This window comes from Acyrthosiphon pisum, chromosome A1, assembly GCF_005508785.2.
Source record: "Acyrthosiphon pisum isolate AL4f chromosome A1, pea_aphid_22Mar2018_4r6ur, whole genome shotgun sequence".
NCBI classification, from domain to species: domain Eukaryota; kingdom Metazoa; phylum Arthropoda; class Insecta; order Hemiptera; family Aphididae; genus Acyrthosiphon; species Acyrthosiphon pisum.
Window position 1 is genome coordinate 84,039,296 of NC_042494.1, and position 15,133 is coordinate 84,054,428.

A 15,133-nucleotide genomic window follows, 5' to 3' on the forward strand; every position below is an offset into this window, starting at 1 on the left:
GCCAATAGGGTAAATACATTAATTTGAATTACATAATGGGTACATCAAAGTACCTATAATATTGATATTTTATATTAGGTACTTATAATTTATTCGGACGACGCAGAAGTTTGAAAATAATAATAAATAAAACAAACAAAAAAGTTTTTCCACATACATGTTCATATAATATAATATATATATATTTTTTAATATAACAACTAATATATATATATATTTATATATAAATATAATATAATATGTACAGCGTGTACACGCGATTTACATTGTAATAATATTTTACAGGTACAAATAGGTACAATATTTATATTTTATTGAATGTTATAGCCTATAGGCGTGTTAAACACAAAAACTGCATATTAAATATATACATTAGAATAATAGGCAATTTAGCAATTTATTATTGTTCACATAATAATATAAACACATAACCTATCCATAGTACAACAACGATCGTCAAAAATAGTACCTACACCTTACACAAAATAAAAATCGCTCACCAAATTTATTTGACACGATTCGTTTGATTAGCATGTATAATAACTAATAATAATTAATAATAAATAATAAATAATAAATAATGATTAATAATATGAATGGTAAGGCTGTTAAAGACAATTATATGTAATTTTTCAAACATGTATCTATGTATAAATAATAAACAATACATCTCGTCCTGATATACTTTTATAGGTAGGTATATACATTATATAATATTATATATGTAAACTTATTTGAGCTTTATCGTTTGTACTGATTATCTATGCCCTTCGGTTGGGACACGCGTGTATAATAACATAAGTACACATAATATAGGTTAACTATAATATGCCCAACAACAATCTATAATATAATCTACTATATAGGTATAGGTACCTCCCTTCAACAATATAAGTACATTTTTGATTCACAAATTATATTATAGAGACCGACGCGTCTGAGTCGAGTGCAAACGATAATAATTCTCGATTGGGGGGTTGATGTGGGTAAAAACTACACCGCGTCGGAGGGGATGATATTACAAAGAAGTAAGACGTATTTTGGTTTTTTTTTTTTTTTGGTTAGTTGAGCAGACTATTCAAACACCATATTGAGATCATTTCACTTGAGTAGGTATATAATATGTGATTGCTCAAGCAGTAAACAATACATTAACCTAAACGCAACATATTAAATTATGAAAAGACGCGGATAGGATTATTAATCGCGTATGTACAGTGTATTAGATCGCATTGTAGGGGCGCAAAAACGTAAAATAAAGCTAATTAAACAACATCGTCATTCGTGAGTGCAAGAACGAAATGTAGTCGGACTCAGCCTGAACATTTATAAAGACTTTCATAATTCATTCAGGGAATGGGGAAATAGAGGACTGAGTCCCACCGATGAGTACACTATAATATACTCTATAGAAGTCTATTTCCAACCATGAAGTCGCCAAAAATATTTAACAACACAACGGTACCTAGTTCATAATATAGTGACCTCGCATTTACAAATATTTTAAATTGTAGCTGTAATTTTTTCAATAAAAAAACTTATAAAATCTATGAATAGTAAATTATTCAGCTTAATAACTAGAGTATTATCTGTAAGGACGTAGCCAATAGGGGGACAGGGCGTAGCTAACAAATATCAATGTTGAACGAAATTTTAAATTGAGGTAAAAGTTTTAAAATACAATTGGTTGTCCCTCTCCCGGATGGAATTTCTAGCTACGCCCTTGGTTACCTAAACAGTGTATATTATAATTTAGAAAATCTATAAATGTTCGATTATTAACTTTTTGACGGGTTGCATTAAAATTAAAAATATAGAAAGTCGTGATTTGTAAAAGGTTGAAAACCACTGCTCTACATTATACTGCAGGCATAATCCTTCGATCCTGCCGTGAATGACGATGGTTGGAAAACGTAAGTTATTGTCAAATAGTGTGGTGCACTGGTGCCATTTATGATATTATACCGCCGAGGCGGACGGCGAGTGTAGGTACTCCATAAACGAAAAAAAAAGCTAATGTAAACACATAATAATAATAAACTAGTATACACAATGCAAGAAAAAACGAAAATAGTACAACGCTAATCAATATTATTTTTAACAGGTTAACACAACTTTTAATCAAAATAAATTATTTGGATAATTAAAAAATTTAAGGCAATAATAATAATATATAATAATTATTGTTGTTGTATATTATTTGTACAGAAAATAATGGTTAGAAACAAAAATTAAAATATAATTAAAATTGAAAAAAATTTATAATAAAACTATATAAACACATGATCTTTATTTCGGATTTTAATTGTTTGTTCATTTATGAAGCTGAAAACATGTGAACTTTCATAATTGACGGCTTAACAAATGGCACAGGGTGAACACATTTTTTTTTAAACAATTGTGAATACCAACCATAGCATAACAATAATTTTCAAAATTATAAAATAATACCAAATTTTGTTTAAAAATTCAAATTAAACACTCATTCTATTTTCAAAGAGCCAAGTTAAGCAATATTTGTTTCTATTCGTTCACATATTTAAATATCACCAAATTAGAGAATAATACATTTTATTAATGTTAACACTAAACAAAACAAATAAACTAGTATATAAGTCAGAACTATAAGGAAATATATATATATATGGTATATACAAAGATATGTATATATTTATATATAGACATAAGATTATGTATAGTATATACATAGGCATGTGTAGATTTTCACCAACAAGTTCAATGACAGATATCAATATTTGAAGTCATATTGTACAGCCCAATTTTTACAAAATATACACAATTCTATATTCAAAGTATAACTAAAAAGTTATCCTTATATAAATAAATTCAGGAGCTCGGATTTAATTCACTGGAGAGAACTACCTCCTCAGTGACAGGTTCCGATATAAAATCATTTCCCGTCATATCCAAGTCTACATACATTTTGGATTTTTTTTGTTGATTACAGTCACCATTACGGCTGTCCACGTCATCGGTTTTGAATCCAAAGTGGTCAAGGCCAACGTGAGAATTGGAATTTTCTGCACCCGTGCACATGAGGACATTGGACAATATCATTTTCTCATTGTCATTTTGATCATTTGAGAAAACCTCTTCACTACTGTGCATCTGATAGTCACCATCTTCAGTGGAAAATTCAATAGTATTGTTCATCATTGCTTCTAGAACACTCATTTCCTCTTCCGCCACATCCTCCTCAATTTTTATAGGAGAAGTGTTTTTTAATGAATCATTTTTATTGCTTATACTAGTAGAACCCAATATGTCCATTTGTACACTGTCTTCTCCTATAACAACATACTCAACGTCAGTATCTACAGTACCAACAGACTGCGTACAAACATTGTTCATTTGTTGCAACATATCAGTATCAGAACTGGTGCTATTTATTTTGAATGTCCCTCTTTTTCTGAGGGGTAGTCTGCCTAATAGAGCCTCTGAAAATTTTTCATTACCGCAATCTAAAATTTTAGTTATCAACGGCAATGATTTGTTTTCAATCGGCACATTTATTTCGGAAACGCTTAGTCGTGGAGAATCCTTTTTTCTTTCAGGATTTGAATCCATAGACTCTTTGAATGCTTTTATGTCTTCTGTGGTCAAAACATACTTTTCTATGTTTCCATCGTCAGCCACTTTATACAGAACAACATCGTCTGGATTGTCTGGTGGCATATGACTTTTAATATTCCTCAATATCGGATCTTCTATATTGGTATCTATTATTGGTATATTAGACTGAGCTACATCCTGCATGTTACTAACCATATCTTCTGGTTGTTTGAGATTAGCAAGGTTCATATTGTCAGTAATTTGGAAATGAAGAGCATCTTCTTTGGCTAATATATCATAAACATTCTCAGTTAATGTGATGTAGTTACCATCACCATTCTCAATTAATATTGGAATATCTGTTGGAAGACCGGCGCCTTTTAATGCATTTATGTATCTTTCAGAACTCTGAGTTTGTGTTTCTTGTGGTTTTGACACTTTAAGTTTTTCATCAGATTTATCATTTTTGGTTAGTAAGCTAGCTAATAATGGTGACCGATTGACATCTTCATCTGTCTTCATATCATTAGGCATTGATTTTTTTACATCAAATCTATTCTCATCTACCGAATCTGCAGGCCTTTTCCTACTACGCTTATACTTTAGGTCTATGTCATCACTGAACTTGGGATTGTTATTGTCTAGACCGTTACTCATTGGAAATTCATGATTTACAGTCGCCATACTACTATCATTGGTTCTATGTTTTGAAGGCGATATGTATGATTGGTTAGATCCTGCAAGTGACAGTAGTATTTGGGCGGATTCTGTCTGTGGTGGAGTAATAGGAGCCGGTTTGCTTACCAATGGTTCACAACATGGGCTCTGAAGATGAGCTTTAGGACGACCCCTACCAGCACAAGGCCGCCTTTCATTTGTATTATTATTTTGGCCAAGACGTGCGATAACAGCTAAAAAAATAATTGCAGATAAATTACCTTATTTCCTCAATATTGATTGTGGTAGTTAAGAAATACTTACAAACGGACGAAGAATAATTTCCGTTTTCTGTAACTTTAGTTGCAATAGGTGAAACTGGAATTGGTGAAGATGAAACTTGACAGATTCGAGTTTGAGCTGTTGTAGTACAAACAAGGGAAGGAGGTTTTATAGACTTAGAATCTTGTAAGCTTTCATGAGCTAGCGATGATAAGCCTTTAACCTGAAAAAAGACAAGTTTTTATTATAAGTAAAAATAAAATTTACAATCCTTATACATTAACTACACAATAAGTAAATATGGTAACATTGAGCTAAATGTGAAAACATGAGCATTCTTTGAAACTACATCTATTATTATTATTTAATTAATTATCTTGGAAGGGGCGAGGCACGTTTGGACCAGGGACGCTTGGGTCACTATTAAAAATGCAACCAGTTTGGGCCAATTTTAAACACAACATACTACACGCACGATGGACACAATATAAAAACGGTCAGATATCTCAATTGACGTACTTGAAGATTATTGGAAAAATGTTTCAAGCAGCTCGAAATTAAATAGTTCATAAAAAAAAACAATTTCGTAATTCAGTCAACTCGTATTTAAAAAATTAATAATTCAACACATTTTATATTGTACCTATTTATATTTTTATATTTAAGACGAAGTAATCATATATAAATTATAAAAAAAAAAAATAATAATAATAATAATAATAATGAAAAATTAGAAGCAGCATTTTTAACCATGCCAAAGACAGTTCTAAGCCTGTTAAAAATAAAATGGGAATGAAAATGCTGGTCCAAACGAGTTGTATAAAACTAATATTTTTTAGTCCAAACGGGTCTTCAAAATTGGTTCAAACAAGTTGTGTTTTAGAAAAATTGGTCCAAACGGGTCCTGCCCTTTGGAAGAGGATGCTAAGTTCACTATGGTTTCCTCTCTGACTCGGGCACAACATAGTAAATTTGAGCTCAGTAGACACAATATTGTGCGATTAATTTTAATATTATAAAGTGAATTTACTTATTATTAAACTTAAATTTAAAAATATTATCTGTGCTTATACATAGGCTTTTTACAATATTTTGATTCTCATTAGTAAATTATAAATATGAAAATATTACAATTTAAAAATATATTTTAAAAAATTGAATTGTTGTAAAAAGCCAACGTAGGTAACCAGGTAACCCATGTTTTTTTTTTTATTTGTACTTTATTTGATTTAAACAATCTATACATATTTTAAATAATATGCTTTAGTGTTACAAGAAAGATTTGGTAGAGAAGCCGCCTACTAGCTGGAGGCACCCTGGGTTAAGATAGTTATTGGTCTTAATTTTAAATTTAATAATTCACTTTAATATCAAAGTTAACAACACAAGATTGGCTCGGCCAAACCCAAATTTGCTATGTTATCCATGGATAAAACAGAGAAAACCAATAATGTGCTGACAATTTCTTAAGAAATCTATAAATAAAATACAGCTGGACCTCATTAATTCGAAATTGAAAGGATCGAATTATCCAAGGATAATGCAATAATAGAAAATACTGGAGACCGGGAAAAAATATGAAATATTGACGATTTCGATTTAGTCAAGTTCGACTGTAAATGATTTTAATGAAACCATAATTATGTAACAACTATGTTTTTACTCATTTCAAGAAATATACATTAATAAATATAAATTTGAGGTAAAAGTAATCACTAATTTACATTTTATTAAAATATTTTTAGAAAAAAATGTATTTCTATACAAAACATAACATATGTTGAGTTGAATATTGTAACATAAAGTAAAAATGATCATTGACATTCCATTTAAATGAGGTTAAAATTTTGGTTTAGATGTCTCAATCAGAGGAGGAAAGGCAAGTATCAAAGAATAACAATTGTTTGGTACAATGAAAACTTAATATAACCATCTAATTAACACAAACAAAAATATAAAATAATTAAGACATAGTATTATAAAAACTATTATTTGTTTATTGTCCTTTATAATTGTTTCAATTAAATTATTCAAATTTTACACCCTGAAAGAAAACTAATCATGTAAATATATACTATAAACTAATTAAAAACAATAAAGAACTGTTTATGTCGTAACTCACAATTAACCTTATAACTAGCTGAATGTATAAATGTAGGAAAATTTTACTTAAAAACTTTATCACTTAAAAAATAATTAAATTAAATCTAGCAAAATAATAATACCATATTACCGGGTTGCAGGAACAATCACTAAATATTTAACGAATCAATAGTAAACTAATGGTCCCTTAAACATGATTTAGTGGCCCATGATTGGTCCATTGAATTAATCAATTTTTCATGCAACCCAACATAAACTTATTAATATCTTATTCATCAGATAAAACATTATATTTACTAAGTAAACCAATTCAATAATTTAATTAAGATGATAAAGTATTATTATGTTCAAAAAAAAATTATAATTAACTTAACTTTATTTTTGTAGATTATTTATTTATTGAGTTTTCCAACTATAACAATACTACAAAAACAAAAAATTACAGTTATAATTAAACAAGAAGCTGATCACTTCCAAGCTTAAAGTCGTGCAAAAGTGACATTTTGATGTATTATTTGTATATTTTTATTTTAATAATGAAGAAACATTTTGATAATATGACCCTTGATAACTTAAATTTCTCAACATTTAGATAATAATCCCCTTCTAACTTTTATTTTTCAAGTGTTTTTAAACTAATAATTATCAATTATTCAAACTGTATTTATTTCCTTTTAAATTTTGAGTTCCCAAAATCAACTGTATAAATGTCAAAGTATTTAATATAAATACAACATTAATAATTGCATTTCTTTAAAACTAATTTGTTTAAATTAATATTTTCTTTGAAACTACTTTTTTACTTCTGAAATAATTTATTGTAATACTTGTATGTTTCATATGATTGTGTTTAATACTAAGATTTATTTAAATTTGTATCACTATCAGTTATACATTTTACAACTAATTGTATAACTTGAATTTATCAACTAACAAATGAAAATATGAATAAATATAAACAAATGAATCGATATTTTATAATTTATAAAGCTCATAAATGTTTAGTTTTTTTTGCTACATGAAAACATAGCAGATAGGAAGTTTTTGTATATGTAACATTCTCAGTTATATAACTAGCATAGTATTAAGTTTAGTATAAATTAATCAATAACTATTATAAATTAAATAACTCTCACAGTAATTTGTATAATAGCAGTATATTAATTGCTGACAATATGAATATAACAAACTGCAAAGTGAACTCTATGATTAACTGATGATTGATGTTTATAAGTATATGAACATCTATAATTTAAATTTTAAAACTAATAAATACTGGATACTACTTATTAGACTCACTTTGGGACCAAAGCATTTGAGTCCCACTAACCTAATGAGTCAATAAGACTAAAAGTCAAATAATAAAAAGATAGACACATGAGTTTTAATAAAAAAAAATTGAATTGACTATTTAAATATCCATTATTTTGTATTTCTTTCTTAATTATTTATTTCATATTTTCATATGTATGTTAGTCACTCATAAAGGTAAAAAATATATCAATACTAACTAATCAGTTAATCATTGTTTTTTTTGCACCAAAACTGAAAGTATAAGAGTAATTTTATTATAATTTATACTAAAATACATGTCTAAAGTCCAGGGATTGGAACCTTTTGAATTTATCGGTATCAGTTCCGGTACCGGTTCTCCAAAAATAAAATAACAATTCCGGTTCGGTTCTGATTCTCTGATGAAAAAAAATAAAGGTACCGGTTCCAAATAATTTAGTTTCTGGTTCCAATTAATTTCGATACCAAAAAGTATAATAATTTCAAATAGTCATCCAGAATGTGGATATAATTGTGGTTAGGTTAGGTTAATTGAGGTATGAGAAATATTAGAAAACTCATAATATATCATAGATTCATAAGTTATACACAAAACCGTAATACCTTTAATTATTTTATATTTTTATTTTTGAACCTTAAAGTACCTTTTTTAATTTAAAAATTCCGGTTCGGTTCGGGTACTTTATTATATTAAAATAAAGGTTTCGGTTCCGCTTCCGGTTCTTAATATTTTAAAGGTTCCGGTTCCAGAACCAGTTCTTTTAGGTTCGGTTCCAGTCCCTGGACTCTAAAAATGAAAACTGTCTGTTTCATTTGAAATTTATGATAATTTATTTAATTTAAAACTTTTGCCTATTTGAATAAATAATAAATAATATTATCAATAGAAGTTGTATTTCTTGAACACACCAAAAATTAAATACCAAAACTCACTATTTGTAAGAAGAATTAGGAATACATTTTTTAATTGGTCAAAAAATAGTAATTGTGTTTGATCCGGTCCAGTAAATTTTATCCGTGATTGCGGTAACAATGGTTGAATTAAAGAAACTAATTTATAGAATAATTTATCATCAAACAACAAAAATACAAATACAAATTATGTCGGTATATACAAATGTATTATTTAACACAAAATTTGTTAAAAGGAGTAACTAACTAATAAAATCTCCATGATCAAACAAATTTAATTTTTTTATTATTTTATTTTTAGACAGTTTTAAGCTCGGTTTTAAGTGAATACATAACATTATATTCCTGTGGAATTTATTCAAATATTATAGGTACAATTAGTTATTATTTTTTTCTAGTAAAATGAATAATTGTATAAAAAGTTTTATATTATATTCTTTGATTTAGAGCTTCTTAGGTACTTATCATATAATAATGCTCATAAAAATTAAGTAGGTACCTACTTAAAATAAAAAAAATAAAAAAGTTGCAATTTTAACTTTTGGGATTAAAATGAAAACAAATGTAAAAATATATAAATTAAAAATTATCACTTTATCAATTAATCAAAAATAAAAAAATAGGTCTCCCAAAATAATATGTTCAACACATCAAAATTTTACTATATCTACAATTAAATAAAAATTATAATTTATCTATGTAAGTATACAAGATGTTTGTGTGCATAAAATAAATAATTTGTAAAGACAAGTTAAATCTACCTTAGATTTTTATTTGAGAAAAAATACATTAAAAATATTATAATTAAGAACAGCAATATTTAAGTATGCAAATAGTACCTATGTGGGGCAAGAGTGGGAAGTGAGCTTTTTCAGTGGCAGGCAAGATTTGTCTTGTCACGCCTTTGCCACCTCAAACGATATTAGTGATAATAATCGGTTCTTGCGTTCTCAGGAATAATCCACATACCTACTGATATTTCATATATTAGATGAAACGTATCGATACAATCGTATTTATTAATCTGATATAGACGGTAAAAGATAATTCACTTAAACGGACATTAAAAATTAAATATTCAATGCAAGCGTAAAAAAAACTTAATAATATGTTATTTATAATTTACTGATGTTTACTTATGTATTATCCTAATAACTCTTAATACATTATTTTTAATTTTCATATTTTGTATTAAGTATATAAAATAGAATAAAAAGATAAGTTTTTGGTAAGCAATTAATATAATTGAAATGTGAAGTGTGTAAAATCTATAGAAGCATTTGTACAAATATATTATAAGGTAAAATTAAGTAAAACTTTCAATTATTTTCATTTGATAATAAAAAATAAATTCTGATCATAGGTAAGTAATTCATACTACCTACCTAATCATTGTTCAAACATTTTTAAACTTTTTTCATATAATACCTATTTTATTTATTAAAAAATATATACTATAATTAATATACTAAGTACCTTTGACTGTTTATTGAATACAGAATTTGTGCTATTTTTTAAGCATATTAATTCAACCCTGATTTTAATGACAAGTTTTTTTCATGATAGGTGTTTGTTATATTTAGCAGAATTAACTATTTATAAATTAATTAATAAGTTACCTCAAAAAATTTGGCTGCTTCTACAAGAGCATGTAAATTATCTTCTGTAACATTTGTTTCGCCACAATACATAAACTCAATTAATGATTTGAGTACACTAAATTTCATATCTTTGAGAACAATCATGGGATGATTACCCAATTCACGCTGAAATGAAAAACAATATTATTGTAGTTAACATTAATATGTATACCTTATGTTATTCTATCTAAAAATTATATAACATTAAAAACATGAAATGATAATAACTATCAAGCTTCAAAATGTTAATAATACTTATATAGATTTAGATTATACTGTAAATAATAATATTACCTCAAAGTATGGACTGCAAGCTGCGAGAACTGATCTATGAACTTTGAGACTGTGTGTATTACACATCAAAGTGACATCAACCAACTGTTGACGTTCCAAAAGATATCCCAGACGTGCGACTAAATGCGTAGAATGATCATCCCATGATACCATAAAACGTGTTGGATTCCCCATCTAAAAATTTAAAACAACCATTACTACACCACAATAGAGAAAAAAAATGAAACGGGCAATGCAATCATCTTACTGATAAGAGTTGATAGCCTAGTAAATAATAACTGTATCTAAACAAAAAAAAATGAATACTTAATATAAAAAAAACCACTAATTATATTTTTATCTTTATGTCATTTGCGTTTGCATCAATAATTATTTAGAAAACACATTACACATATCACTCTGTGGCAAAACATGAAAAATGTCATTACACATTGAAAATGGTCTTAATGACATAACCATAAATGCTTGAAATGGTAAAACTATTAAAGCAATCAAATACCTACCTATCCAATGCTGCTAACAAATTGTCTTACAATTATTGCATACTTGCATGCTAAAAGTTACAACAAAAACTAATCACTGGGTACCTAATCAAGTTTATAATGTTTATATCAGAAAACAGTTTATGCAGTAGATTAAGTAACCACTAACTGGGTATTAGGTATCACAAAGATAGGCACAAAACAAACTTGGAAAATATATCAAATAGGATTTATCAACACTTTCTCTACTATATAAGCAAATAAGCAATATTGCAGTAAACACTTTAGCACTAAACGTGATTCGTGCTTGATGAATGGTGGCTGGTGCTTTATACGAAATTGGAATAAGGTTGTTGCCAATTCATTTCTGTCGCATTTGATTTAAATGACAAATGACATGACAAAAATGAGGATAACGTTAGTACATATTATACCTCTGACTGTGTAAACACTAATCGTAATTAATTAACAATTATTATCAGCGTTGTGGCGTTATGCTGATTGATGCAAGAACTTTAACCTTACAACGGCGAACGAAACAAATGGAACCTAACACACCCAATACTATCGTTTTTCAAGTGCCCAAGTCGTTATCGTTACTGATTGCGTATAGTTTCAAATTCAGAACATTATTTGACTGGCAAACGTAAACAACCACATGCCATCACTTTCGTTCTAGAAATCCTAAAAGGGAAGCCAGAATCTAAAATTTGACTACATTTCCGTTGGCAGACGGCTGGGGATCGCAAGACTTCTTACTTCTCACTTCTCAGCGACTTGGTTTGCCGGCACTAGGGACAGTCGGGTCCAAAAAAAAGAACCGCGTGGGGGGTCCCCCCTCGAAAAAAATCAACGCATGGCGTACGCGACAGTAACCCGTGCGGGGGGGGAAAATCGCAGCTGCGGGAAAACATATGACGAACCGCAAGGTCTGGTAGACGGCCGCCAAGGCTAACCATTTTTCACGTGACAACGGCGATCCGGTAATCCGCCAAAAAACAAAAATCAACGTCAGAACAACACTGTTCGAACCCGTTCGTCCATGTTTTCCGACACATGATGAAGAATTAAAAATGATCGTGACACCGCCAAAGCGGAAAGGATGAGCCCGGAAAATGTACCCCCCCGGTTAGGTCTTCCGTTCTTCTTACCTTTGCGGCGCAGGACGTGCGGTGCAGCAACACTACAACAACTCTGCAGGCGGCATAGGTCACGGGGCTATATGGGCATCGCGGTCTCACCGCCCAGCGGCATAGGCGCCTCGGACTCGGACTCAACGAACTGGGACAACGACAACGGCGATGGACGGCTGCAATGACGAGACTGACGGCGACACCGCCGGGACTGTGACTCGGCACAAGGCGACGACGACGACGACGACGACGACGGTCGCACGGACATCATAACAACCGACCCGACCGAATGACGATTACTCCGGCGGCGATCTCGTCGTCGTCGTCGTCCTCGTCGCAGTCACCGATTCTGCTCCCGCTGTCGTCCGGACTCGGCGGACTTGCTTGGTTGTTGTCACAAGTTCGAATCACCGCCGCCACGATAACGACCAACTTTGTCGTTGTCGTCGTCGATCGCTCGCTATCCCGCGGGACGGCCGCCGAACGGTTTATGCACGCACGACGGCGGACGCGGAGTTGTCGGTCGTCGTCGTCGTCGTCTCGTCTAATTCACACCTGAAATAGGCGGTAAACCGTGTGTATTATCGACCGACGGAAAACTAATTTTATTTGTTTGACCGTTTAAGTGTGTGTGTGTGTCTGTGTGTGTGTGTAAAAAGTCAAAATAATATTATTGTGCCACTGAGTAGTGAGTACGCAGACAGTGTGTAATAATAACAATAATAATAATAATAATAATAATATAAATGTTTGGGAATAAATCGTGATTGTGCGCGGGTACCTCATCGGTAGAGTGGGACGCAGCGGTCGTGGGACCAGAGGTACGCCAAACGGTGTAGTCGGCGTGACGTCACGTCTGCCACTCGGTTGGACGGTACGGCCGTACGGGGGCCCCGTGGAACCCGATCGATACTTTTCCTTTGTCCAAACGTGTACCGAACCGTTACCGCTCACCTACGTCCCGGCGACCGTGCGACATGGTTGGCTCGACTCCGGCCACGGCTGTGGACAATGTGCGCGTGCGCGTCATGCGCAGTGTCGCCCGGTGATCGGTCTGTCCGACAATAATTACCGTGCTCGGCCCCGGTGACCGGAGTACCGTTTTCCACGATACGTATAAATATACGGACGATTTGTGTACAAATAATATATTGTTGATAATAATATTATTATTATGCGCCCGGTCCCGCGTGTATACAATAACAATATTATCGTATACAGAATTGTATATAGGTTAACGTCGAGGTCGCCACCGTCGCCGTTGCTCACCGCTCATTAATCCGGTTCGATTTCCGACCGCTATGTACTGTTTGTCCATATAATATATATATATATAATAATTATAAATACACCTTATCCTTATATACACAATAATATGTACTCCGGTACTCGGCTGTTGAGCTCTTCCGTCGGTTAATTATTTCATTCTCTCGATTTTGTTTGTATTATATTTTTATTCGGTGGCAGTGGCGTAATCATGTTTGTGGTGACTGTTGTAGTAGTGTAGTGCGGTTCGGGGCAATGAATGCCCCTTCCCATTGACCTATTGTTTTTCATCCGTGGTACTTACTACTTATTTACGCCAGAATAGTATTATAATATAGATTTTTGATCAGAGTTTTCTCCTCCGGTGAGGTTATACACCTAGATGATTGAATATGCCAAGAAAAGTATAACATCTATTATTATACTTTATTTTTTAATATTGTTTAATAATAGGTAGGTAGTTATTACTTTGTTTTTGCTCTAAATTAAGTAAAACTATTAAAATATTTAATTTAAAAAACAAAAATGTTAATTTAATATTTTCAATTGTCCATCAAGACAAAATGTTGACCAATACAAGTATACAACCCCATAACCTAAACCGGGTAGCCCTGATTACACCACTGCATATAATATAGTATTAGCACAATAGCTGGTATATACGAGTTAGGTTTCTATCATACGAAAAAATGCGTTTTTTTTACCCAGCGGCCATTTTTGCTGTATAGGTATAGAGCATAATGTACGTGGTGTCAAATTATATTTCCTATACCTGTATATAATATTTTACAAAACTACTGTATTTGTTTTCGCTTCACATTATATGATATAGAACACTGAGAGCCATAAACACGGTGCGTGTGCGCGAGCACAACAATATAATTCGTATTCATACACCGTATACAAGTTGCATAACCTTATATATATATATATATATACAGCTGGCTGACAGATGTGTGTTTGCAATAATATCGGGTTAAAATTCACGTACGAATTCGACGGCGGTAAATCGAAATGAGTTGAAAGAAATTGCTGCAATAATTTTTACCAGTAGCTGTGATAAATACATCTTAGGGGGGGGGGGCTGTTGTTGGCTGTACGTAAGTAGGTATAGGTAGTTCGTTTTTCATTTTTTAAAAACAATCGTCGTAGGTACTAACGAGTAATATTGAAACGATTTGTTATTATATTTCCTAATAGTTGGATTTTATTTCATCCTATTTTTGGTGCCAATGGTTTTTGATATTTCTCCGATCCCAGACCTAGACCATAGTCACTTACGAAGAATAGAATCATTTTATTTTACTCAAAGGTATTCATTGAAAATTAAAAACTTTAAATGTATTTGGTTGTTACTATACTTTTATATGGGTACCTAATACATTTACATTGTTTTGTTTGAATAGTGCGTTATACTATTATTAGCTTTAATCTATGCAACTATCACATAAATACATAATAATATATACATTATTGTATATTATTCAATTATTTATCA

General features: G+C 31.0%; 1 protein-coding gene across 3 annotated transcripts; it reads right to left on the bottom strand.

Annotated features, from left to right (window-relative positions):
• Positions 1-2,666: 2,666 nt before the first annotated feature.
• On the bottom strand, positions 2,667-13,103 carry LOC100164977. 3 transcript variants are annotated; one of them, XM_016807159.2, is made up of 6 exons: positions 11,258-12,348; positions 11,002-11,038; positions 10,755-10,928; positions 10,440-10,586; positions 4,555-4,735; positions 2,667-4,484 (listed from the first exon to the last, which is right to left on the bottom strand). In XM_016807159.2, the coding sequence occupies exons 3-6, from the start codon at positions 10,926-10,928 to the stop codon at positions 2,848-2,850; spliced, it is 2,139 nt and encodes a 712-aa protein (XP_016662648.1). In that variant the 5' UTR covers positions 11,002-11,038; positions 11,258-12,348; the 3' UTR covers positions 2,667-2,847. The 3 variants fall into 3 exon arrangements, with proteins under 3 accessions (XP_016662648.1, XP_001943732.1, XP_008186385.1); XM_001943697.5 differs by lacking the exons at positions 11,002-11,038; positions 11,258-12,348 and adding an exon at positions 12,388-13,103; XM_008188163.3 differs by lacking the exon at positions 11,002-11,038.
• Positions 13,104-15,133: the final 2,030 nt, after the last annotated feature.